General features: G+C 42.1%; 2 protein-coding genes across 8 annotated transcripts in view; both read left to right on the plus strand.

The window, feature by feature from the left end:
• Positions 1-18,589, plus strand: part of CAMTA1 (calmodulin binding transcription activator 1) — a 376,339-nt gene extending 357,750 nt beyond the window's left edge. For 2 of the 7 annotated variants that reach the window (XM_066982026.1, XM_066982027.1), the window contains 3 exons: positions 4,884-4,914; positions 9,829-10,010; positions 15,107-18,589. In XM_066982026.1, coding sequence (XP_066838127.1) covers positions 4,884-4,914; positions 9,829-10,010; positions 15,107-15,170 — 277 coding nt within the window. In that variant the 3' untranslated portion in view covers positions 15,171-18,589. Of the gene's footprint in view, positions 1-2,171; positions 4,846-4,883; positions 4,915-9,828; positions 10,011-15,106 lie in introns of those variants that run through there. The other 5 variants (XM_066982028.1, XM_066982031.1, XM_066982030.1 and 2 more) reach the window with 4 other exon arrangements.
• Positions 18,590-21,187: 2,598 nt separating this feature from the next.
• VAMP3 (vesicle associated membrane protein 3) lies at positions 21,188-25,895 on the plus strand. Its single transcript, XM_048067759.2, has 5 exons — positions 21,188-21,366; positions 22,894-22,975; positions 23,617-23,775; positions 24,479-24,530; positions 25,292-25,895. Coding segments are annotated over exons 1-5 (315 nt in total). The 5' UTR covers positions 21,188-21,364; the 3' UTR covers positions 25,312-25,895.
• Positions 25,896-25,954: the final 59 nt, after the last annotated feature.

Consider the following 25,954-nt stretch of genomic DNA (forward strand, 5'->3'; position numbering starts at 1 on the left):
CAAGATACACTCACAGAAAGGAAATCTTTAACTTAGGACTGTTGCTGAAAGAGAATCATCATGTTCACTTCCACTGCTGATATAGTAAAGCAGCCAAGGTCACGTCAGGCAGACACAGAATAAAGAAATATTGAGTAAAAAAAAAAAGGCAAAAGGTTTTTAAAGTTGGACTTGAGGATGTTGGGAGCAGGGCGAGGAGGGGATAAGCTCTTTGAAGGATAGCTACAGCTCATAAATGCTACACAGATCTGTATGCTGCACAAACTGTTTGTGGTATGTGATAAAATGCAAAATGTGATATCTTGTGTATACCAGAAATACTTTCAGTTTAGTCACAAGGGTCACTTGGTAGACTGTCATCAAATATAGCTTCTTTTTAATGTGGACAGGTGGAATGTGCCAGCAAAGTAGAAGTTAGTTCACTTCAGCCACTCCACACATACTCAGTAACTGGGAGTACAGACAAAGACATGAAGACGAATTCTCTCCTGCCAGTATGAGAACCTGAGCATGCTTGCCAAAGTGCTCACTTGCAACACGAGGCAGGTTGACACATGACACTACTGTGCCAGTACTCTGCTATATGCAGGGTGTCTGTCCTGATTTTCCAATGAAAGGAGCTCATATATGATCAGTTTGCAAACTGGAAATTTGCCTAGACAAAAGTGAATTTAGATGTTTCTGACTCTGCTCTCCATTCTCACCACACATGCATCTCATCTGCTAACAGCACTCAGGAGCTGGTCTGACCTAATATATTTTAAAGCATGTATAGTTCAGCCCAGTGATGTCTGAGAGTAAACAGAGCTCAGAGTCAGAGACGCATGTGATAAACTTGATTTTAGACACATGACTCTAGTCCGTGTGGAAGATTTTAGAGCTGCAGTTTGCAGGAGGTTGGCGTGGCTCACGTTGTGGAAGGGCATCTTACCTCCAGGTTCAATGGCAAGTAACACGCAGATAAGAAAGAAGGCTTTATAGCTTCCAGGACAGTTCTAAATGCATTTGACACAGCCACAGTAGATCGTGAAGAAGCACACGTGGCTTTGTGCTCATAGCGGGGTGTATGGAAGGGACCGAAAGGTTTGTTTGATCATGTTCATTAGGCAACTTGTCCCAATGAATTAGACAGAGACTTGGAACTTACATCCTCTCAGATCTGCTTGAGGTCCAGGCAGTCCCTGGGAAAGCCACCTACCTGTTGCCATCTTCGAAGGTTATGGCGTCAAACTGCCAGATGCTCCTACAGCTTACTTGCATACCCAACTCCAGAGAATGTGACTATTAGTTTTATCACTGGGTTTCCCAATAATGTCTGGAATGTGCAATGCACTTCATTCATGCTCTGTTAGACCTTCATCTGTCAAGTAGCCTAGACTCTTCAGAATTGCCCATGGTTCCAGCAGTTTTTCTTGCCTTCAGCTCATTGCCTTCCTCTTTCTCAGCATCTCCTATTTCCTTCTTAGAGCGAGACCTACTCATCTGTATCACTGAAGTTTGCAGGCAAGTCACTTCCCTTTTGCCTGTAGCCTGATCTTTCTTTTGAGCAGCATTGTCCCTGCTGCTGTGTACCTCTGGGAGAAGGGTTTAGGTCTTGTGTATTTCTAGACAAACAGTAAGAACAAGAAGCAGGTTGGGGGGAATCCATTGCGAGAAGGTTTTCTCTGGCTTCTGTCATGCTGCACAGAAACTCGAGTTTCTGCAACAGTGTAGCCCTGTGTGTATTGGTAGGCACTTTGTTAGAGATTATGGTGACTTGGGAAGTAGTCCATGGTTCCTGGTTAGGATGCAACAAAGGAAAAAAAAAAATATTTCTACCGAAGATGTGACTGTTTCAAAACTGCCTTGCATTTTCTTCTGAAATGAAAACAATCACAGTCATGGTCATGTACTTTTTCTAAGCAGTTAAAAGGGTTTAAAACTGTGTTAGTGTTATTAATATTAACGGACACAAACTTTATCCAGGAGCGTTCTGGCATCAGCAAATGCCAAAAATAAAAGCAAAATTTCCCAAATATGATAAAAAACAGTGTTGAGAAGCAGTTTGACACCAACATAACTTTAGAGAACTTTTTAAAAATTTGTGACAAGTTTGGGCCTCTTTTCCCGTATTCCCCCTGCTTGTCAGAAAAGCTTGAAGTAAGCAGTTACAAAGAAAGATTTTTTTCCAGAACAGTTGGTGCTCTCTGCATGTAGGCTGCATCCGTGATCCTGGGATGATGCCACAGGGACAGCTCATGGGCCCTTGGACCCTCCTGGCTTCAGGTACCATACAGAGTGATCTGGTCCCTTGTGCTTGCTTGAGCTTGTTGAAGAATGATATGCCAGTGAGGTTCATAGACCTTTATTACTACACAGGATTTTGAAGGTAAATAGATTTAAGTGTTTTGCTTGTGTAAGCAACTGCAAAGGGAAAGTGTAAAAGTGGAAGTAATACAGATTTACTTCTTAAACCAGATATTTACCTGTTCACTGTCTCAGCTGACTCTGAAACTGTCCCATTTGCTTCCTCACCTGGCTGGAAGGAGCCAAGGGCAAGAGCCATGTGCTTTCCCCAGCACAGCCATGTCCTGGCCTTGGACCATTTGTGTTCTTTCCTTCCGAAGCCAGGCTCTGCAACCTTCTTTCAGTGCTACCCTGTTCATTGTGCGTGTACACTGGGGTACTAGGTGGCAAGACAAGGTAATTGGTTCCTTCTCATCTGCTGCTCTTCAAGCTTTAAATCTCTTTTTTGTGTTTAAAAAAAAAAAAAAAAACACTTTTCTGTGTCTTAATAATTACACTTATTCCTTGCTACTTGGCTTTTCTTGCTTACATCTTTCTAAAGATAATGTAATAAAACTTAAGATGTTAAATAAGTTTAAAAACACCTATATATATATATGCCTCATAACTTTGCCCTTTCAGCCTCCTGCGTATCCTGTGTAATGCTCATATGGGATACAGCTGATGGCAGTGTGCCTGGTACAATTCCACACACAGTTTCAGGGGTACTGCTTTTGAAATCCCACCACAGACTCCTGTTGAAATGCTCAAAATTAGCACATGGCTGCTATAAACAAGAAACTAAGGAAGTCTAAAATACGTCATCCATCCAAGCTCCTGAACATGCAGGGACAAGCCCTAACAACCAGTGTTATTTACTGCTCTTTATCATAAAAATGGCACAAGGCTACTTGTTAAACCACAGTGCCTTGTCAGTACCAGAGATAGAAATGACTGATATTTTTGGAAAATCTGGGGGAGTGACAGAGAAAAGAGAGCGTATGCAGGAACATCAGAGAAGCATGATCTTGTAGCAGATGCCTGTCAGCTGATAGACAAGGCAGGATGTAAAAGCCAGTTGCAGTCTGTCATATGGATATTGAGCTAAATGAAAAGGCAGTGAATTCTTAAAGTTCAAAATTCAACCTCAAAAAAAAAAAAATCAATTTGACTTTTGTCCACATACAGATTCTGTTGCTGGAACAATAAAGGAGTCTTACTGAGAGATTATCGTGGAGCCTTTGTGCAAGGGTTACTCAGGCTTTCTCCTGGTAACCATCTGGTTGCTTACTTTTCACACCTTTTTTTAAATAGATCAAAGTCTAGTTTAAGCCAATTATGAGAACTCTTTCTAGGCTAACATTCAGAAGAACAGCTTAAATGATCTTCCTGTTCCATTTTTTTAATTAGCCTTTTGTCACAAATACCAAGTAGAGCAAACATGATTCCTATCAGCTTGAGGATCCGTGTCAGTGTGTGTAAATAGGCATGTTGGTCTTGTGATTTCTGATCTCCTGAACTTATGCTTGTTGCCTGATCAGACAGTATTTCCAACGTTTAGACAGTTAATGATGTGGTTGGAGCTCTTTTAGTAATGGATGAGTAGACATTGCTGAAAATCAGAAGCGGGATGTAAGTTTTGGTTGAGTGTATTCTTACAGAAGATATTGGCATTCTACTGGCTGAATGTTAGCAGGCATCATGAAGACAAAAGTAGTCATTCATCATCAGCAGTCATTCTGATTTCTGATGGTCAGATGTATTTTTTCCTTTTGACTTTGGAAAAAATTGTTTATTCATCTATTGTCATGTTGTCAAAAATCTGGTGAAAAACATGCATCAACCATAACATGGTACCGACATGACTTGTTGCTGAAGTGTTGGTTGTAGAGAATGAGAAACACGACCTTCCTGGACTCATAGGAGAGCTTCACCCATCATTGTTCCTTGCCCAGACCTCTCCATTCATTGGCATTTGGCTTTCAACCTAAAATTAGCTGTTACATCTACTATGAATTGGCTTGTCTCCTGGAATACTGTCCTGTGTGAGACAGAATTAAAGGTTTACGTATTTGATGGTTTTGGAAAGAATCCACCTATTTAGTGTTTTCCAACTACTTTAGAGCTGTAAGGAAAACTGAGAGCTCTGAAGTAGGTTTGGGTTATCTGAACTGAATTCATATGTGATCCATACAGTCAGCTTTCTCCAGGAAGATTACGTTCTATTTCCTATTCTTTCTCTGAGTTGTATGAGAACTTTATTCTTCTGGGAAGTATCTGCACCAATGCTAGGCTGTGCTGCAGTGTTTTTTATGGAGTAGTGTTTGGCCTGAGTTAGAAATCAGATAGTTGTTGTAAGAAGGGAAAGCAGGATGCAGCTGGAAATACAATGGGGATGACAGTATTGGATTTATTTATGTCCTGCCCTAAAACACCTCAACAAAGGACTCCTTCTCTGGTAAAGAGGAGGAGTCCAGTAGGCAGGAGGTGGGAAGGATTCTTTCTCTCCAGGCAAGCAGAAGTGTTGTCTCCTTCTCCCTGAAGTGAATTTCTTGGTAAGGTACGGTTATTGCCATGTGTGTGCTAATAGCTCTTTGGTATTGTTTTGCAATCTGAAGCCCACTGGTGGACCATAGGCTGTACAAAAGGGTGAGTGTAGCTGCCTGCTAGCCAGTTCCTCTCTTCCATTTTAAATATTTTTGCTTTCTGCTTGCTTGCATGGGGCTGCAGCCAAGATATGCCAGTAAGTTTCACCTCCATTAATTATATAAACAGAAACCTGTATAAACTAACCCTACTGCAATGACTAACACTGCTGCTTTTATAACAGGACAGAGCTCTGCAGTAGATGTTACCGGTGCATGAACATGTGAAAAAGGACATGTGTATTCATCATGGGCATGCTTAGGTGGTGGTGTTGATGGGATATTTTACAGTATCCAAATAGACTGTTAGTAGATCTTGGAACTTGACTGTGTCTGCATTTACATACCCTCAATGAATAATGATGTCCTTTGTTGTAAGAATGCAATGGCATTCAGGCTAGAAGCTGCTGTACAGGTGCAGCTTAAACTAGATGGGTATTTGTTTCTGCCAGAGCCAGAGTGAAGTAGAAGAGCTCTTCACACTGCTTTTTTCTTCGTAAAATGACTAAGCACCAATGCTTATCTTCCAGAAGTTGCTCTTCGGTAAGTTGCACATCTGGTTACCTTGCCAGGGCCAGCTCTTTGCTACCCAACAGAAGAGTGAGAATACATCAGTGTTCCTGTGGCAGGTGACAGTCCCTGTGTATGAGCAGAGGATGCTGCAGCTTCCAAGACGTGTGCCTGAGTTGTCAGCAGGACTGCTCAATATCACCTTGAATTTGAGAGGCTGTAGGACAACAGAGTTTATATTCTTTCGCAGAAGCTACAGCTGGAAATAACACTGTGTTCATTACTACTATTTCAAGAGGATTTGTGTGAACTCTTGTTTTTGTAGCATTCAGAATAGAAAACTGAACTGTTGATTGTGGAGATTTACTGACCTTGAAATGCAGAGACGATTTTTACAATTTAGGATTGAGTGTATGAATCAGGCATAAGACTCCTGGAGGCATCATTACTGGTTTAACTATTGAGCCTAATAAAGAAGCAATAACAAATCATGTTTCTTTCAAAACTAGGATGTCTCTTCACCATTTTTGTTGCATATTCTCAGATTTTTGCAAGTAACAATTTGGGGTTTTTAATAACAACCAATGAAACAAGAATGGCTTGAAATGGGAATAAAGGCCCAGATGTGCCTTAATTTTTTAAGTCCTTGCTTTGATGGATTTTGCCCTGATGGAGGAAGAGAAATGTTGCTCTTGACTGCAGAGGCACCAGTGCTGTGCCAGAATTTGCTAGCCAGAACGCCATAGATCCAGCTTTTATGGCTTATGTTAATGTATGTTTCATCTAATATAGGTTTAATCGGGAACAGTGTAAAAATAGCTTGCATTCTCTTAATGGTGGGCCACCTGGGTGGCTTGTTTTTACTAATCTGATTCTTTGGGTTTAATTAAGGCTGGTGCTTTTTGGTCTACAGTTGTGTGTATGGTTTCAAAGGCCTCTTGGGGGGGGGGGGGGAAGGGGAACATAATTTGGGTTTGAAAACAAATCACTGTAAGTAACTTTAAAAAAAAGCCATTCTGATTAGATAAGTCAACCTATCTTTGTTGTAAGGGTATTAGTAAGTGTTGATCTCTTTTTTATAAAAGTAGACAAGTTTAACTATCTTTAATTTTGGGGTCAGCTACCATATGCCGTAGGACAGTAATGAATGCTGCAGACAAATGATGATATTTTCTTAAGCTACCGGTAGAGCAGGACACACAGTGTGTAAGAAAACAACTAGCATAGCTTCCAGCCTTTCCTGTTTTTGCAGTTTTGGTGCTCTCTTCTCAGTCTTCCTTCTCTCCAGGGAGTTTCTGCTAACCTGATGGGACTGGCCATGTGCAGGCATGCCTGCATGATTCCTGCTGTGCCCCAGATGTGGGTGCCTCTGCCTCGCTGTCCGTAGGCTTGGGATGCCAGCAGAAAGCCCCACTATGAGGTCAGGGTGCATGCTGCAACCCTGGGTGCTGCACAAGCTGGAAGCTACACTGCGTTCCCCACTAGCAGCACCATGTATGACTTTTGCGCATCAAGCATGAGGGGGATATATTTTAAGACCTTTGTTCCGTGAATAGGAAAAACGATTTAAACTTAAAATGTGCATACCAAAGTGGGCTAGTTGCATTCAAAACTGAAAAAGTGCGATGTATGACTTGAACACAGACAAGTAAAGCAATTGTCCTTGTGTGCCTTTCCATTCAAGACGAGGAGTCTGAGTTGGAGAGCAGATGCATGCTGCAGTCTCAAGATATACTAAAGCTGATTTGTGTTACGTGGTCAGTGAACTAGTACAGGAGACAGTGAAGAGCAGTCTATATGTGAGACCTCAGTACATGCATTTTGAAAGCTTGCTAGTTAAGTGAATGGTTGGTGGACAATAAAGAATATTCTGTGAATACATATCAACACTACATGATGTGTTTCAGTCTTTTGTTAGTGCACGTGTATGGGATGGAAAACAGCAGCATAGCTGCTGTATTGTATTGGGTGCTCCACAGGGAGACTGAGCACCCAGATAGCATTGGAGAAGCAAGTGCAGGGTGCAGGTACACAGCTAGCACCCAGCTCCCTGGGCATGAGCAAAGCCAGGGAAAGCCATCCCAAGGGCATGCTCCGTAGGCATGGTGACTCAGCTCAAGATCCCTTTGGCAGGCCAGTCACCAGTATTGGCCAATTAGTTGTTGCACCTTAAGACTTTGTGTTTGTAAAAGCAAATCAAAAATTACCAGAAAGCAGATGTACAGATTCTGAAAGTTTAGTAGCATATGCAAGTCTTGCCTTGAGTGGCAAACGATGTGGGATACATCAGGAAATCAGGAAGTTGCCACTCCCAGGAGAAGGCTTAATGGCTCGGGTAGATGATCTAAAAGAAGCCCAGAACTTCAGTTATGTTGTTCTTTGAATTGTGTGTGGCTTCACACTGTTACCTCAGGTTTTGTGTACAGTAACATTCAGCTGTTAGAACTGCTGTTGAAAGTTTCGGTAAAAGTAGAATCTGTGAGAAAAATTGACTGGATTAAAATTTCTTTTAGCCAATGGCAAGAAAAACAAGGTATAAGCAAAAAACTATTCCTACATGTGTTTTAGTGATCTGTCCTTAGCTTTATTACCATTGTCTGCAGTGACAGTTTCTAGCACTGAGAGCTCTTCCAAAGAAAATACAGTAATGAATTCTGTTTTACAGATAAAATGCTGTAAGAGCAATCCTTGATATCCTGTGGTAGTATGTGTCAAATTTTCTCATACTCCTCTGTTGGGCTTCACAGGGATGTCTGCTGGTGAAGTGAGGAGCTTATAGGAATAGCATTCAGTTGGTATTTAATAATACAAGAATACATTGCAGGCAAATGTATTTATGTACATAGGTATAAGTAAAATATACTGCTAATATTCTCCCTTTCCCAGTAGGTCCGTGTTTTATTTTTAAGGCAGTGATTTGTCATTCTGTACATTCTTACAGTGGGACCCAGCCAGTAATGCAGGCATCTGGGTTCACCTCTAATGCACATCATTGAAGAAACATGAATCAGGAAAACAGTTTCAATCATGCTAAATTAACTTGTTCCGCTTAAATGTACTTTCTCTCATTATCTGGAAAACATTAGCTATAAAACATCACAAAGTCTATCAACTGCTGTTCTGCTGAAATAAGTTTGTTATGGCCAGTCATTTTTTTGCTGCTTTGAGTTCATGTACAACATATGTGCATATGCAGTTTATGCATGCACATATGAAAAGTATTTTGGGGCACGCTGGCTTATCCATACATGCTGAAGGAATGTCTGTAATGTACGAAGTTGACGTATTCTGTACACAGACATTGTGCTCACGTAGTGTGCATATGCAGATAAGAGTTTGCTTCCATGTTTCAGTTTGAGATCAATTTGAAAAGAGGTTTTCATTATTTTTTCTGGATTGATTTGGGTTATATTAAACCATGATCAGTAAAGGGAGGGAAGGGGTGACATTTTATTTTCCAACTTGAGACTAAATTTGCTATCTTAGAATCATAGAATCATTAAGGTTGGAAGAGACCTTCAAGATCATCATGCAGTAGAAGTTAAAAGACTTTATAGAAGGAAAAAAAAAATCCAGTTATTATTGCCTTTAAGTAATAGTTTTACTTCTCAGAGGAATTTAGTCCAGTGGACATATTTCAGCTGACCAATGCTTGCTATGCAGAGTTGTCCCTGCTCATCTGTTAAGCCATCCTCTGTAGCTTCCTGTGAAAGAGACCTTTGTTTGTAGTCCAGAATCAGGATGTGAACAGAAATATGTCTGCTTGAGCTGTTACCCCTTTTGCCTCTCAGTAGGCAGGTGATCTAGAGCAGAGCACAAGGAGCAAGTCTCTTCATACTGGTGGCTGATCACTTTCTGCCTGCAGCAAAGCTTAAGTTCTCTCTGGGGCAGAACAAGTGCAGTTGTTATCGATGATAAGTAAAAAGGAATGTATTCACTTATGGCATCTTTCGTTTATAAGTAGATTCCCCTTCCCCCTACCTCATTTCTTACTTGATTAAATGCTGCTCTCCGGTGTGGGGAGCGTGCACATAACACCTGAATTCATTTTCTCCGGTAAGTATAACTTTATTTTCTACCTGAGTAAACAACATTTCCTATATTTTGTTGTTGTCTGCATAACCTTCCCTTTCTTGGCATTTCAGCAACGAACCTCCTTCTACTCCTGTGCAACTAGGACTTGTATTTTTTTAATACATTTTTAATACATGCTGTGCAGCAGCAATTTCATTTAAGTAACTAGGTTTTTATGCTTCTAAATGAGATTGAGAATGGGGGAATGTTATAAGGGATTGAAAAGTCCACTTTGCTCAAGTTTAGGATAACGTGAGAAAAAGTACTGGGATATGCGACACTACATGCAACAAAATTTTTCAAAGTAATTTCTTTTTTCATTTACCTCTTGCAGGGGCTGAATGTGTTTGGAGCTCAAATGTGTGTGTTAAATTGCAGACCGCATGCTCTGGGGTGTCATTCTTATTGGGCCTTTCTGTCTTTTTTGTTTTGCAACCCAAATGAGATATCTGGAAAAAGGCAAGAGCTCCCTTTTCTTAAATGTCCCACAGGCTATTTCAGCTCTCAGAGCAACAGGTAACTAACCAGAAAGACTACTCTGGCTCCTGCACCCTGTCTGTTACACTGATCAGCATTGCCAGAACTTACTGCTGTAAAACTCACAGATTCATTAAACATTTCCCTGGCTGGGCATTATGGAGTAAATTTGATGAAGCAGCTTTGTGTTATGCTTTACCCATGAAGCCATTGTTTGCTGAAATTCTTTCTAAGTAGGCCTAATTCATTTGCTGACACACTCCCATACAAGACTCGGGGAGGGTACGTGGGGAGAGAAGTTGCTGCTCGCTTCTGGGGCTGTTGCTTTCTACATTGCTTCAGCACATAATGATGCAGCCTCCTTGTATGGTGTCCAAGTAAGTAACACAGTTCAAAGGGCAGAAGCTTGGTCTGGCTGGAATTTGGGAACTGGGACGTAGCTCCTGAGTGTCAGGGCTGGAAGCTCATAGGTGAAACCATCTTCTTGTCCCTTTTCGTAAGTCAGTACCATGGCCGTGATTCAGACACCTTAGCAGTGATCATCTCTATTGCACGTGCTTTCTCCGTCCATCAGCTCTTCAGCAATTGCTGAGGGAATGACCTTGTACTTTAGAAGTGTTTACCATCTAGATGAAATGTTATTTGAGGAGGTTTTTGCTGAAGGCTTCATCAGTGCAAAAGCAAACTTATAGTCCTTGTAATTCTGTGCATGGTTTCAGTAGCTATTGAAGTAGGATGGTACTTCTTGTTTGGAGTGTTGCAACAGACATAGCCTGATACCTTTCCTGGTGTGCTCTGGATTGCAGCCATGTTATCACTTGAACTGTCCTCACCTCCAGTCCCCATGTAACTGGAAGTGCTTTCAGAAGTGATCTAAACCAGCACACTGGTGCCTGTAGCTATCTAGCAAGATTTGTATACCATCCATAGCACATGGCCTGCTGGTATGATGTGCTCTCAGCTCTTGGTTTTCTGTTATTAAAGCAAAAAAGTCTCACTGTCTACCAAACTGAACTGGAACATCTCTAAGAACATCCTTCTCTGCTGCAATAGTCTGTACTGTTCTATAAAATCTGTTAGTGTGCTTCCACCTAGAGTAGTTTATTAATGCTTGTAACTATGGATGCTACACTTTGGCCCTTCTCCCCTATCCGAATTTTGAGAGTGGAAAAAGAGCAACGAAGGTAGATTGTCTTCTAGCGCGAAGGCAGTGCTATACTGTTCACTTAAATGCTGTCCTAGTAGCTCTCACTCAGTAGATTTTTATTTTCAAGGGTCCTGATCTGTCCAGAGTTTTTCCCTGATCAAATTACTTTTTAACTGCATTTGGAATTCTAGGGGTTTTATTACACAAAGGGTTAGCGAAGAGGGGATACCAACCCCACACTCATGTTGACAACTTTATATTGCAGTAATGAAGTCAAATCAATATACCACTGAATAAGGAACTTTCTCAAAAAGAAAAATGAAGTGCTAAATGAGGACTAAAAATTTGTGTTAAATCACAGGAAGAGTTACAGCATAGACACTCCAATAAAGAATTAATTGGTTGAAAATAATTAGCTTTAAGTTCTCTTGGTATAACAATTCAGTGTCTTGTTTAAGAATACAGTTATTTAAAATGATAAATAAATTACATTAATCTGGTATATAGCTTAATGCATGCACTGGTTCTGGCACTTCATATGTGGCCCTGGTTTGGGAAAGAAGCAGGGCATTCACAATACTTCAGTGCTTTCCAAGTGTCACTCTGCCCATGAATTTGCTCAGTTATTGGTAGCAGTTAAGAGTTGCTTCAGTTCCACTCTCTGTGCTACGCCGCAGATCCCACAGCAGAGCAGGGCTGCCTTTAGCCTGCTGCCAGGAGAGGGGAGACCACCTTCTCAGGCTTCTTGGTGCCAGCCCAGGGCTTTCCTGGACCTTGCTCTTCAGAGCGAGGATGAGAGATCCACAGCTGTAGGCTGTGGGTCTTACTACCTACTGTGCAGTACACTATACAAATAAATGATTCCTAGTACCTACCTGCACTCCCATTTTTAATGTAACAACTGCCCGATTATGTATACTAAACACAGGTTAGTTTAATAAAAACAAATGTGGTAACTTAATAAGTTTGGATGATGATCATCGTGAAGCATAAGATTATAAATGCTCTGGAATACATGGTTTGTTTCATTATATACTAAGCAGCATGTTTCAGTAATGGTACCCATGACAGATTTTCAAAGGCTGTAACCCTACTGTAGGGAAATTCAATACTAGTATGTTCTTGTTTTTTTTTCTTTTTTTTTAAGCAGTAATTATTATTGCACTTGCAAAATTTTTATAAGCCTGAAAATCTGCAAATCAATGTAAAACACATTTGACCAAGGAAGGCATTGCATATTTCTCAATAGATCTGTACTAGTGCAAATGTTTGTTGAGTGGTATAGTAATTAACTTGCATTGGCATGTATGTTCCGTTCCAGTTAAACAGATTCAATAGGTCTGCACCAGTACAGATATTGCATGCTGTAGGTTGAAGTTTGCAGCAAAGCATGTCTTGCGTTCTTCCTGCAAAAGTGCTTTGTTAGCATAGACTTTGCATGTTGAAGTGCTAAACTAAGGTATAGCATGTCTTGGTGAAAGAGCCAACAGCTTAAATAATGTGCATGTTCTCAGTAAGATCTACAATAACAGTTTAATTTTACATTGTGGTACTGAAGTGCAACAGAAAACACTTGGAAGTTGCACTGCATATCATGCATTAATAGATGGTATCTTGAACATATATATAATTAATCTAAACATTAAAAATAGTTTACTGCACACATGCATACTTTTTTTAGCACAGCAATTATTTTGGTTCAACTTCTGCTTCTAAGTGGTGCAGTAATGGAAACATTAATAATTTCAAGACCGAGTTGTTACAAAAAAATAAAACTAAATATACTAAAAATGATCAATTTGTCATTTGCGAGCATTTTCAGTTCACTGCAACAGCCCTCATATGTTTCCTTTAATGAAAGGATGATGCGGACTTAACAAGCAGGTAACGCCATGAGACATCCTAACCCACTAGGAGCAAACAGGCTCGTTGTCTTTTGTTCGATGCTGAAGTCCTCACTCCCCTCACATCAGCAGGGTCTTTTATATAGTACCTTGTATAAAGCCAGAATTTTTCTGAAAATTTCACTGTAAAATTGTATTAGGAATTTTGGCTCGGCACAGCAGTACCCAAATAGGAAATCAGAATTGGTGCTACTGCTTCCTGCCTTGCCCTTTCCTCAGCCTGAAGATCAGAGTACTTCCTGGCATCTGGGGGAGCTGTATTGAGACATTCTCTCTGCCTGACTTGGATTTCAGAAGAGTGCCATAGCCTCTTAAAGGTACGTCTTCAGGCTCTGAAAATGGCATGTGCATTTAGACTGGCAGAGCCCTCTAACTTTCCAGACATGATATTCTCCAACAGTTTGAGGTAAGCAGCAAAGGTCTGACCTTACTCGTGTTGGTCAGCATGATTTCTTCGTTGACTCCAGTTTCCCCCAGTTTCACGCATTAAGATAGTGCCTTTGAGTGCTAGAGCTTTGAGTAATCTAAACCTGGGAGTTAAAAACAACCAGCTCCTCCTGAGTATGTTTAATTGTACATGCAGAAAAATAAATTAAAAAAAAATAGGAGGTATATTTATAGGCCAAATCTAGAGGTCAGATTATAGCCTTCATCATGTTTTTGTATTACCAAGCTGGTGAAAGAGACAAAAGATAATGTATGAGTACCTAAAGAGGCTACAAACTGACATTCGTGCTGCTTAGCTCTTTTGACATCTCTTAGTATCTAAATTATATTTGCTTAGACTTTGTTAAATTAAATCAATTTTAGTTGGATTCTGTTTCATAGGTTTGCAGCTCTGACATGATTCTTTGCACCACGCCTTTGTCACTTGTCCTTTGAAGTTTTAGCTAGAGTAATTGGGCATGTACATAGTCAGCTAAATCAACTTAAGCTGTCTTCTACTCCTTTTAGGGCAGGTCTCCCCTTGTGGTAAAGGAGGAAAGGCATGTGGAAGCAGGCAGGTGGCAGAGGTCTTGCACCATGGAAAGGAGCACCCCGCAGAATGAGGCAGAGCCAGGTTGCCCAAGCTCAGCTGGGCACCTGCCTTCAGGTTTAGGGGCAGCACAGGAAGCCCTTCTGGATTTGGTTTGGCTCCTCTGCAGGCAGCCTTCACTGACATGCAGCCAGTTTGTGAGCCTGAGCAGAGAATTACTGCTATGCCAGCACCAATGCAGAATCCTACTTTATTTGATGGGACTGAAGTTATTCACTTCTCTTCATCTTTTTAATTTACTTATTAACTATTTCAGCTTTCAGTGATGATTTGGTTCTTATACAGACAAGTGCTAGAGGGAGGTAATGTATTGCATGGATTTTAAAGGGTGGAGAATGAAGTATCAGGCCACATCAAGGGAGAGTAACCCTTCCACTTCGTCTCCTTTGGCATGCAATGTCCTCTACTACTGGCTGTGAAAAAACATGTATCTACTACCACTACCAAAGTACTAGAGACTACAGTGAACAGAAGCTAGAATAAGTGTGAAGTAACCTTTCTTCATACCCTACCAGATCCTTTTACTCACATATAAACACTCATTTACATGAAATTCTGTGCCTATTAACATCAGGCTTCCCCTCTAAGTTTGATTGATTTTCCCCCCACTGGGCCGGGCATAACATGAAATTGTCCCATGATTCAGTGGTTTACAGAGAAAAGAAGTTAACACTGAAAAGCCACTTTACCATAACAGCTGCAATAGCAGGCAACTACACAATCAGTTAATGATAAGAAAGGGGGGGGGGGGGGGGGGGCAATTAAATAGAACAATACCACAATGAGGCACGTTGTATTTACATGTAACATGAAAACTCATTAGCTAGAAATTAGTATACATTTCCAAATGTGCGTTTTTCTCAGATTTCTACTGTTCCCTCATGCGCTTCCAACTGTTTACAGTGTCAAGAGCATACTACCTTCCTGTCATTTCTCTGGGAGGTGGCTCTTTTACACTGGAGGTTAAAGGGAGGAATCATCTTGATTTTTCTATCTTGAAAAAGTTTTTGGAATAGACATGTTATATAGCTCCTCTTTGTTTTTTCAGAGTGAAAGAATTGAAAAAGGCCAAGGAACTTGAAGATACACAGCAGCATCCCGTAGCAATGTGACATTGCTTTTCAGACTGTTTTCATTTTCTGTTTTTAGCAGAGACATGCAACAACAACAAAAATACCCACTGCAGTTCTGGAAATACCATCTGCAGGATTTTAACAGTAATGTTTTGGTCATTGCATTTGCACTTTCATGGACAACTTTTAATTTGTTCAGCAAGACATCTTGGAACTCAATCTTCTGTTGGATCATAGAAAAAAAAAGAGACACCAGGAAGAATTTGTGAGTTGCTTCATTCTCCAAGACGGAAGAAGCGATTATTTATCCTTTTCATATAGGGCTGTATTGAACAACATGTGGAACTGTACAAATATTATACCAAAAATATTGTTAAGAAAAGGTGGGAATGCACAAGCAACACAAGAATGTTGTTCCTGCACTTGTCAGTCATCTCCAAGAAACTGAAGCTTTGAGAGTCTCAGTGGAGGGGCTTAGATCAGTACATCTTTATTGGGTCCATGCATCCTCATTTCCTTCGCTCTTCTGTCCTTTGTGTTTCTTTTAAATCTCTACAGCACACTTAATGCAACTTTTTAAATCTGCAGGTTTTTAATACATCCCGTGGGAACTTACAGAAGGGGTTGGTATTTGAGATAAACGGGTAATGCATGAGAAACAGAGAGAGCAACTTAAGCAAGTTTTAAAAAGTTTCTTTTTGGTATTTTTTTACTAGAACCTGCAAAAACATATCAATTGTCATGTACTTTTTCTCATATTCAGCACTTTATTTTCTAGCCTTACTTTCATGTGCTATTATTTTAAGTTCTTGAAATAATTTGTAAGACGTGTAGCTTTTTATCTTAAGTAACTGTCAAACCTCTTGTCATTTTGCAGAGTCACATACATATGTTGCCTGGACATTTTATACCACCTAAAGATCAGAGTGGTGCTGCATTCTGGCCAGTAAATTTCTTATTTTGGCTATTTCATCAAATCTGGGCAGTTTCTGTATATATAGAAGGTAGAAATGGAAAATGACAAAATATTTGAAAGGGAATATATTGATTAATTACTAAATATTTTATTCATAAAGGGTCAATAACTTGGCAAGATAAAATTATTATTTGTATAGTTTTGTCTGAATGAACGAGAAGAGTGTGGATGTATTGTTTGTACATATTGTATATATTAAAACAAAGAGATATGTGCATGAACTCAAGAAAAAGAAATGAACAAAAGCAAAGCATTAGTGGCTATGGTCTGTAAAATGAAACAAAAACTTTATTTCACTATAAGAAACTTTATTTTAAATGTTCTTTAGAAGAACATTTTTGCTAAAGCATGACTAAATGGCAAAAAAGAGCTACTGTATTTAGACTTAGGAAAAAAAGGCAGAGCAACATTACTTTAAAAAAAAAAAAAAAAGAAAAAAAAAGATATGTTTACATTTGATTTTGGCTACCAGGAGTTTGGTTTGGTTTGGTTGAATTTCATTTATTTATTCCTTCCTTCTTCCTCCTTCCCGCCCCCTTTTTTTTTTTTGCCAATGGTGCCAAGTAATGTGAATGCTAATATTGCTTAAGAAAATTAAGTTACTTTTGCAAAGCAGATAATCATAAGAGTACAAAAAAGCATATCTAGCTTAACACCATACACTCACTCCAATAAAGAACACTTAGAATGAACATAAAATGAAAAACAAAAACAAAAAAAGAAATAGTATGAAAGTAGAAAATATGTTTCACATTTTCATATCTCCTGCTGGAAGTCAGAAAATCTAATAAAAATTGCACAAAAAAATTTAAAAAAAATAAAAAAAGATGCAAACGGATCTTGTAGGGGTGTCATGGTATATTGCTATTTCCACATAGTGAGGAGCCAAAGAAATTAGATTTATTTTTTTTCATTAAAGTACTAACTTAAAACTGTCACAAATTCTCAACAATAGGAACCAGGTTCTGATCTTGATTACACAGGAATGTAAGGGAAGTAACTCCTGGTGGATTATGTACATGTGTCTGAGATCAGAAACTGTTCCTTTGTGCCTGGTTTGCTAGCGGCAGTTTAAATTTTCTGAATGGACTGGTGTAAATTTGAGATTGTTAGTTTTGGATTAGTTGTTCTTGCTCGATCCCGGCCACCAACTGCAATGTTTAAACACAAGGCTTGTTGTGAAGCCTAAAAATATTCACACATAAGAAACTTTTAAACTGGTGTCTTTAGAAGAAGAGTTAAAAAAAAAAAAAAAAAAAAAGATTGTGGCAAAAAAAAAAAAAACTGGGGTCAGTGCTCTTGGTGCCTTTTCTATAATTGTACCTGTTTTTAATTACTTCTTTTCACTGCCAGCATTGAATTACAGTAGATGTGCTATAGCTCATTATCAGAATTCTCTTGTACATTTCTGAACTGCTGCTTTATGACCTGATTCAATTAAAAAAAAAAAAAGTAAAAAAGAATGGTCGGGCTCTCACACTGTGTCTGTGGGCAGCCTCATAGACTCAATTTATTGTATGGAATTAGGACTTTAAATGTTAAATTTTCCTCGCACACAAAAATGGAAATCAAGAAGAATCTCCTTTGGGATGAACAAGAAATGCTCTGTATTAATACTGGAATAACTCTGACATTCTGAAATAGAAATGTTGCTCCCATTAACCAATATGTGACGATATAGAATTGACCTTTTTCCTAACAAGAGTAGTGACCTCAGTGGAAATATTTTAATTCCCTATATTTATAAAAACAATTCAGTAATATACAGAGCTATTTCAAATTACTCTTCCAGATCCATGGGCCTGGTGGTGTATCTACTAACCTAGATCCTGCTTCAGCCAAATGTTTAAGCATGTACTTGCTGTTAGGCATGCAAGCAATTCCATAGGGTCAACAGAAATACTTGCATGCTTGAAGCTAAGTACAGCTTCCAAGTGCTTTCTTGTGTCGGGTCATAACCCTTCAGTGTATCACTGGGGAGTTAAAAAGACTCCCAATGAAGTGAAGTGATTTTGCTCACCCTTGATTGTGGAACTTGTGTTTTCACAGAAGATAAGTGCAGCTTCCCGGGAAAACTCAAATTCCCAAGTGCCAGGAGCCAAATCTTCTGTCTTCTGATAATAGAATTGCTCCTTTGTGAAACACACTTAACAGCAGTAATACTGTGTGAAAGAAATACAAAATATAACATGAACCCCCTCTCTGGATGCACGCTTATGGCAGTTCCACACAATAGCTGGTGCCCAATGGGGGGTCCCCAAGACTTGCATGTAAAACTAGTATAGATGTCTTCTCTTTTGTAAGTTTTATTTTTGTAACCGTGCATGTAAAGCATCACTGAATCAATGGATCTGTTGAAGAACTCAGCTGCTGGAACCATGCAAAATGTTTTGAATTGCCCTTAAAATATGGAAAATGTTTTCTGAATGCTTTATATTCTTTCTGCTGTAAATTAAAAACAAAGAAAATTTCCCCATACAAAGTGTGTGCCTTTTTTTAAAGTCTCTTCTGTTCTAGTTTAAAAGGGTGACATACTCCTTTAGTCACTGTAAGTAATTTTGAAAATAAATGTTTCTTCTTCTAGAATGTGTTTTTAAGCTGCTTGTAAGTAGCACTCTGTCCTTTAATCTAGGACATCCAGGATGAGCTGTTCCATCACCTTTCAGGGATGGAGGTGAGGCTGACTGGCCTGGAGTTTCCTGGGTCCTCCTCCTTGCCCCCATTTGAAGCCTTGCGTGACACCGGCTTTCTTCCTGTCCTCAGGCACCTCTCCTGTTGTCCACAACCTTAGAAAGATGATGGAGAGTGGCCTAGCAATAACATCTGCCGGTTCCCTCCGCACTCATGGGTGCATCCTATCGGGGCCCAAGGATTTGTGGCTATCAACTTTGCCTAAATAATCTCTAACCCGTCCTCCTCAACCAAGGGAAAGTCCTCCTTTCTCCAGACTTCCTCTCTTGTTTCCAGGGTCTGGAATTCATGCCTTAGCAGTAGAGACTGAAGCAAAGAATGCATTCAGTACCTGCCTTTCCTGTATCCTTTGTTACTCCTTGCTCATCCATGCAGGTCTCCTGCCCCGTTTGCTTGGCTTCTCACTCACAGGGATGCACTGATCTAGAGCTTGAAGGAAGCAATGCTTGAATATTAACCAGTTCTCCTGGATACCCACACACCAGCCTTCTAGAGCCCTAACCCATGGGATTCCTGCAAGTAGGTCCCTGAAGAGGCCAAAGTCTGTGCTCCTGAAGTCCAGTACTGCAGTCCTACTAATTGGCCTGCTTCCTCCATGCAGGATCCTGAACTCCAGGATGTTGGCGTTCTTACTGAAAAACTATGCACACCTAGTACTAGAATGCTAACTCCTACACTACACAAAAAATAAGGGTAAATCTTAGTAGAATTCATGAGGCCTGCAGATACAGAAGCCTAAGAGAGAACATCTAATAACACAATAATAATTAGAATTAACAGCTAATTATTGCACTGATAGAAAACATAACAGATACATAAGAGATAACGGATACATAAGTTACATGACCAACCCTCAGTAATGCAACTATTGTACCTGACTGGGAGGCTAGCCTAACAGGGTAAAACAGCTTAAAAAATTTAATTATCTGGTCTGTGAGACTGTGTCAGTACTCTTATGAGTAAATTCTTCCAAAACCCATAAGTGCAACAGAAGATGAGATTTCATTAAGAGTTTCTTCTGGACTATAGTGAAAATTTAATTATATTTCCCTCTAAAAGTAAATCACCATTGTTACATAATGCCACAGTTTGCTCACAGGTTCTTCTCTGCTTCCCTGTGCCCATTAATTCCTGGGTTCTCCTTTGGCATTATGTTAGGTAGACAGAAATTAAACACCCACCCAATGTTCATTCCCCCCCCCACCCCCCAGAGGAAGAGAATTGTAAGAGCAATAGTAAGGAGAAAAAAAACCAACAACTGGAGATAAAAACAGTGTAATAAATGAAGGAAAAGGAAAACAAATAAAAATACAGAAAGGATGCAAAGGCAATCACGCATAACCTCCGACCAGCAGACGGAGACCTTGAAAAGACACACATGCACTCATGCACGCACACACACCCTCCCCCCATTCTGTTGCTGAGGATAATTTTATCTGGCACGGCGTATCCCACAGCTCGGCTGGGCCCTTCTCCCACCATACCCAGCCTACTTGCTGCGGGGGGTGGCATGAGAAACAGAGAAGGCCTTGACACTGTGCAGGCCTGTTCTGCAACAGCCAAAACATCGGTACGTTATCAACACTTATTTGGCCACGAATCAAAAATACAACACCATACAGACTGAGATGAACATTAATGCAATCCCAGCCAGGTCCAGTACTGGCATAACCCAGCTAGGTCTCAGAAACGAGCCCAGATATACTTCTGGGCTCGGGGCACTCCAACAGACCTTTACAGTTTGAATAGAAGAGAACAGAACAGTCAGGCAGGACCTACAAAGATCATCAAGTCCAGCTGCCTGACCTCTTCAGGGCTAACCAGAAGTTAAAGCACGGTACTGAAAGCATTGCCTAAATGCCCCTCAAGCGCTGACAGGCACGGGGCATCAGCCACCTCTCTAGGAAGCCTGTGTCAGCGGCTGGCCCCCCTCACTGCAAAGTTTTGTCTGTACTGCCCAGCCCGACCCTCCCCGGTGCGGACTCTGGCAGGAGCTGCGTGTCCTGCCCTCAGCAGCGGGATGCAAGCAGCCGGCGTCAGGTGCCCCGTGCCGATGGGGCCGCCCTGCTTCCCTCCTCAGCACCTTCCCTGCCTTCGGCTGAGCCGCGCACGAACGGTTACCACTAAAAAAGGGACCCCCACCCCCCCCCACCCCGGCACACGGCGGGGTCCCGAAATCGCCCCTCGGCGTCAGCAGACCGGGGCCGGGCGCTGGGACACAACCGCGGGCAGCCAGGGGAGCGCACGGCGGGCCGCGGGGGCAGCGCGCGCACACTGCCGGGCACGGCCACGCGCACGGCCACGCGCACGGCCACGCGCACGGCCACGCGCGCGGGCAGTAGGCGGCCACCTTGACGTCACCGATCACGACGTCAGCACCCGGCACCGCGGCCCCCAGCGGCCGCGCCCCGCGCGTTGCGCCCCGCCTCGCCCCGTCCCAGGGGCGGGCCCAGACAGGGCCCCGCCCCGCCCCGCCCGCTGCGTCACTTCCCGGACGCCGCCGGAGCCGCGCGCAGTTCCCGTTGGGCCCCGTCAGGACGCGCTCGGCGCGGCCCCCGCCGGCAGGATGTGAGTGCGGGCCGGGGGGCGCTGGGCCGCGCCTCGGGGTCCCCCGCGGCCGGGGGAGCTGGGGAGCGGCCCGGGAGTGGCGGCGGCCGGCCGGTCGGGTGGGCGGGTGGCGGCGGGAGCAGGCCCAGGGCGCGGCGGCCTTTCCGGCCCGGCCCGGCCCGGGTCGCTGGTGGCGGCTGGGTGTTCCTGGGCCGGTGCCGCCCGCGGGCGGGGGCTTCCGAGAGCGGCTCCGCTTCGGGCCGCGAGCGGGAGGCCGAGCCCAGGCGTAAGTTGGGCTGCGCTCGCGGCGCGGGCTGGGTGCCAGACTCCTGCTCGGGTGGGGCATCCTGTCCTGTCCGGGCTTCTTTGCGACAAGCTAGGTGGAGTTCTGCCAGCCCGAGGGGTCTTCGCGGAAGGTATTGCCTTTACAGCCAACGAAAAGAGAGACAAGTTTCTAGTGACTGGTTTGTTGTGTTTGGAACCTCAGAAAGTAGTTTTACTTTTTTTTGAGTCTATTTAGCTTTGGACTAGCGCTAAAACAGCGTGAAAGGGTGACTGAAATGCCAAAACCCAACAGCAGTTGCCTTGTCATTAGAGCATGGGCTACTTTTGAGCCTTGTCAGAGGCTACCTGGCTTGGTGCTTGTGTATGCATATGTTTGTTTCCTTTAAATGTAAATTTGAATCCAATGTCCAAATGTGTAAAGACAGCCAACATTCAGATTCAGCTTTCTGGACATCAGGTGACATTCAATCGTACATGTATGTGATGCAGAAAAAAATGAAAACATGGAAAAGCAAAACGAGTGCAGGTAGTTAAAAGATAGACAATAAAAAGTCATTAAAGCTGTGAAAATAGTATGAGAAACCACGAAGGATGGTTGCGTCAATTATGAAGAGTCATTAAAGCTGTGAAAATAGTATGAGAAACCACGAAGGATGGTTGCATCAATTATGAAGATGTGGAATGTTGTACCAGGTTAGAAAGGTACAACCTAAGGTTATAAGCTTCAAGCTAACCAGAGGTAAACTGTTGTACATGCTGAGTGCCTGTTCCTTCTTGTGCTTTTTCTTGCTCAATGTCAACTCTTCCAAAGAACAGGAGAAGGCAACCACAAGAAGAGCACATAAATAGAACAACCATTAAGTTTCTGTACTTAATTTTTTGTAAACTGTTTTGAAGAGTAGTGTTTGTGCTGGGGCACGGGGGGAACACCACTGAGCCCAACCTCTTGAATATCTGAACCCTATGAACCCCTACTGGAGTTGTCATGTGCTTTATTATAAATTATAGCATTACCCAGTCACTACTGTCTTTTAGCACATGAACCAATTCATTGGCAGGAGATTTGGCATGCAGTGTGACTTACACCCATAGTCAGCTGCTAAAGAATCACTTGTCCAGCAGGAAAGGAAACTGCCCTGTTTATTTTAAGGATCAAAGTTTCCTGTTTTCAGGAGTGTCAGGTAACTTGTATATTCTATGCATATCAACTTAAAAACAAACAATCTGTAAAAAGCAGAATACTGATGACTTTCTTTACTGCAGGTCAGCCAGTGTTCCTGGAAGCTCAAATGTGGCTGCTGGCAGTAATCGTCGACTTCAGCAGACTCAACATCAAGTGGATGAGGTAAAAGTTTAGTTTATTAACATTGTAGTCCTTTTCCTTAGGAAACTCTGGTAACTAGAACAGATATTTTTGTCAGAGTGGTTATATAGTTATTACATAACCTGGTGAAGCTTAGTATCATTCAGCTTTCTTTATTATACTTGTCACTTTAACTCTTGAAAACTTCTTAAATAATAATCCAGCTGGAGTGGGTAAGTGGGTACCAGTGTCCAAATGCAAGTTGTGAACTCACTGCTTGATGGATTGCCTTAAGCAAAGATAATCTTTACAGAGACCAAGCTTTCTCCTTTACAGTAGCAAAGAAGGCTCACCTCCAAGTATCATGTTGAATCTTTGGGGAAGGCCAAAAGCTAGCCTGGTTACCAACAATATTTTTGACATATGGTTGACTATTGTATTTAAATGCCTCAGCTCCTTCTGGAGCTAGTTAGGAATTACTTCCCAGGTTTAAGGGAATACCAGCACAACTGGCAGTACTGACACTCAAACGTCCAGCTGCAGGTGAATTCAAGAGTCTTGTCTAAGTTTCTAAGTCTGTCTTGTTTTGATAACCTAAAAGGCAATAGCTTGTACTCCTTAGAGAACATTAAGAGCACCATGTTTTGCATGCAATTGATAAAGCTGATAACTTCCTGATGTAGGTTGTTGACATCATGAGAGTAAATGTGGACAAAGTATTGGAACGCGATCAGAAGCTGTCAGAGCTGGATGACCGTGCTGATGCACTGCAAGCAGGAGCTTCCCAGTTTGAGACCAGCGCAGCCAAGCTGAAAAGAAAGTATTGGTGGAAGAACTGTAAGGTAATCATGGCTTGTACACTTATAATATTCAGTATCACAACTAACAGCATTACGGTCAGCATCTCAAATGGCAGAAGTAACAGGGACTTCAGCCAGTGTTACTTGTTACAGCATCTAGTTTTAAAACATGGTAGTGTTCTGGTAAAGCAACCAAAAGCTGGATTACCAGCCATGCTGCTTGATACAAGACACCGTCAAAGATGGTAATGGCCACAGGGAAACACTACAATCTGAGGCGTTGGGGAGCAGGAGTAAAAAGGTGATAAATGCATAGGTTGAGTTAATACGCAAGCAAGCACTGGACTGCAGAAGGAGCTCATTCAGTCTCCTATAGTCGTAGCTATTGGCAAAGATTGGAGTCCTCATTAGTGAGCAACGAAGACAATGGAAAATGTGGTGTAGGATAAGAGGAGAAATGATGTTTAAGTTCGTTATTCCTGGTTTTATGGTCACCTGAAACGCGCTGTGGATGGAGGCATAGCGGAGAAGAACTTGTTGGTCTACTCCAATTTGCCCGTGTTATACAGCTTACCATCTCTAAGTGGTAATGGTGAATTAAAAACTGTTTACTGAAAAAGTTTTAATTACAATGTTAAATGTACCCCACAAAGCAAAAGTACTTTGCAAGGGCTGATTTCCTGTACTCTAAAGGCCTGTTAATGCTGCTGTACTGCTTATAGTAAGTGTCTGACTTTCTTCACAGATGTGGGCAATTTTGATAGCTGTTGTTCTCTTTATCATCATCATCATTATTGGTAAGTTTCACTGAAATGGATATTTGTTATACAGTTGGAATAGATAGGGTTAATTCACTGACTAGTAAAGTTTAAAGAAAGCTGAGATATTGAGATGAAGGTGTATATGTAAATTTAAAATATCAGTGACCACTTTAACTATTGTTGACTTGGAGTGAGTGGTAAATGACCACTGTAAGAGCCCCAATAGCTGAATTTCACACACCTGTGCAATGTGAAACTGAGAACCCCACTGGCTTATGAATGCCCTTGTTTTTACAGCTGCATATTGCAGAAGGAGAAATACCATATCCCTCCCTTGACTGTCCCGTCTGTCCCAGTTTCTTGCTAGATGAATCCTTTTCAGTGCAATAGGTCCTGTTATACTAGGCAGACTTCTTTCAAGCAGAGACTTTGCTACTGCCAGGTGAAATGGTACCAAGGCTGGATCAGAATAGTAAGCCAGGGAGCATACAGCTCAGACTCTGTTTTGAATTCTAGAGTATGTACTCTCTATTTCTTGAGAGGACAAAACAAGTTTGTGCTGTAATACGGAAACAAACACTGCAGTTTTTTTGTTATGATAATAAACATTAGCAACATAGTCCTAGATGAGAAATGTGCACAAGAATACGGGAAAACTAAAAGCAGGAAAACCAATGTGGAAAACTCTTAAATCCCTCTTTACCTATCTCTAGGATCTTAAATTCTTAAAATACAAGATTGTTATCGTAGAGGGCTGAAGGAGACTGTCCACTGTTCAATTTTTCTTCTTTTTATAGTCTGGAGTGCGTTTTCATGAGTTACAGGAAGAAACTCCAGTCCACTGAAGGTGTCTGTCTTCAGCCTCTCCAATTCAAACCTGCTGTGTTTTCAGCCCATCTGCTGTTTAAAGCAAACCTATTCTGATTACTGAAATGCTAACTTTACCTGGTTGCCTTAAGACACTCCTAATACAAATACTAACAAGCACAGCCCGCCACTTGCACAGTGCCTTGGTGAACGGGGAGCACAGAGCTGGGGAGGAGGATGTGGTTCTCAAAGCTTCCGCAGCTGATGCTGTAATCGGTTATAGGCTCTGTAGTTGGGGCCGGGATTTCTCCTCGATCCTCCTCTCCTGCCTACCCCCGCTCGGTGCCATTTCAGAGGGGCTCGCCCCCGCCTTGTCGGAAGTGCCTCTGGCTCCCGCTCTCGCCCAGCCTTAACGACGCGGAGCCCCGGAGCCGCCCCGCCAGCACTACCGCCGGGGGCCGCCCCGGGGGCGGCGGCGCCGCACGTGGCCGCGGGGCTGGCGCGCGCACGGGGGCCGCGTGCGGCGGCGCGTGAGGGGCGGGGCGCCGCCCCCGCCGCGCGCCGGCCCCTCCAATAAAGTGGCTCTGGACCCGCTCCCGCCTCCTGTCTCTGTGTGGGCGGGGGGGGCGCGGCGCACGTGGCCGCGGTGTGTG

Source organism: Anser cygnoides, chromosome 23 (genome assembly GCF_040182565.1).
Source record: "Anser cygnoides isolate HZ-2024a breed goose chromosome 23, Taihu_goose_T2T_genome, whole genome shotgun sequence".
Lineage (NCBI taxonomy): Eukaryota > Metazoa > Chordata > Aves > Anseriformes > Anatidae > Anser > Anser cygnoides.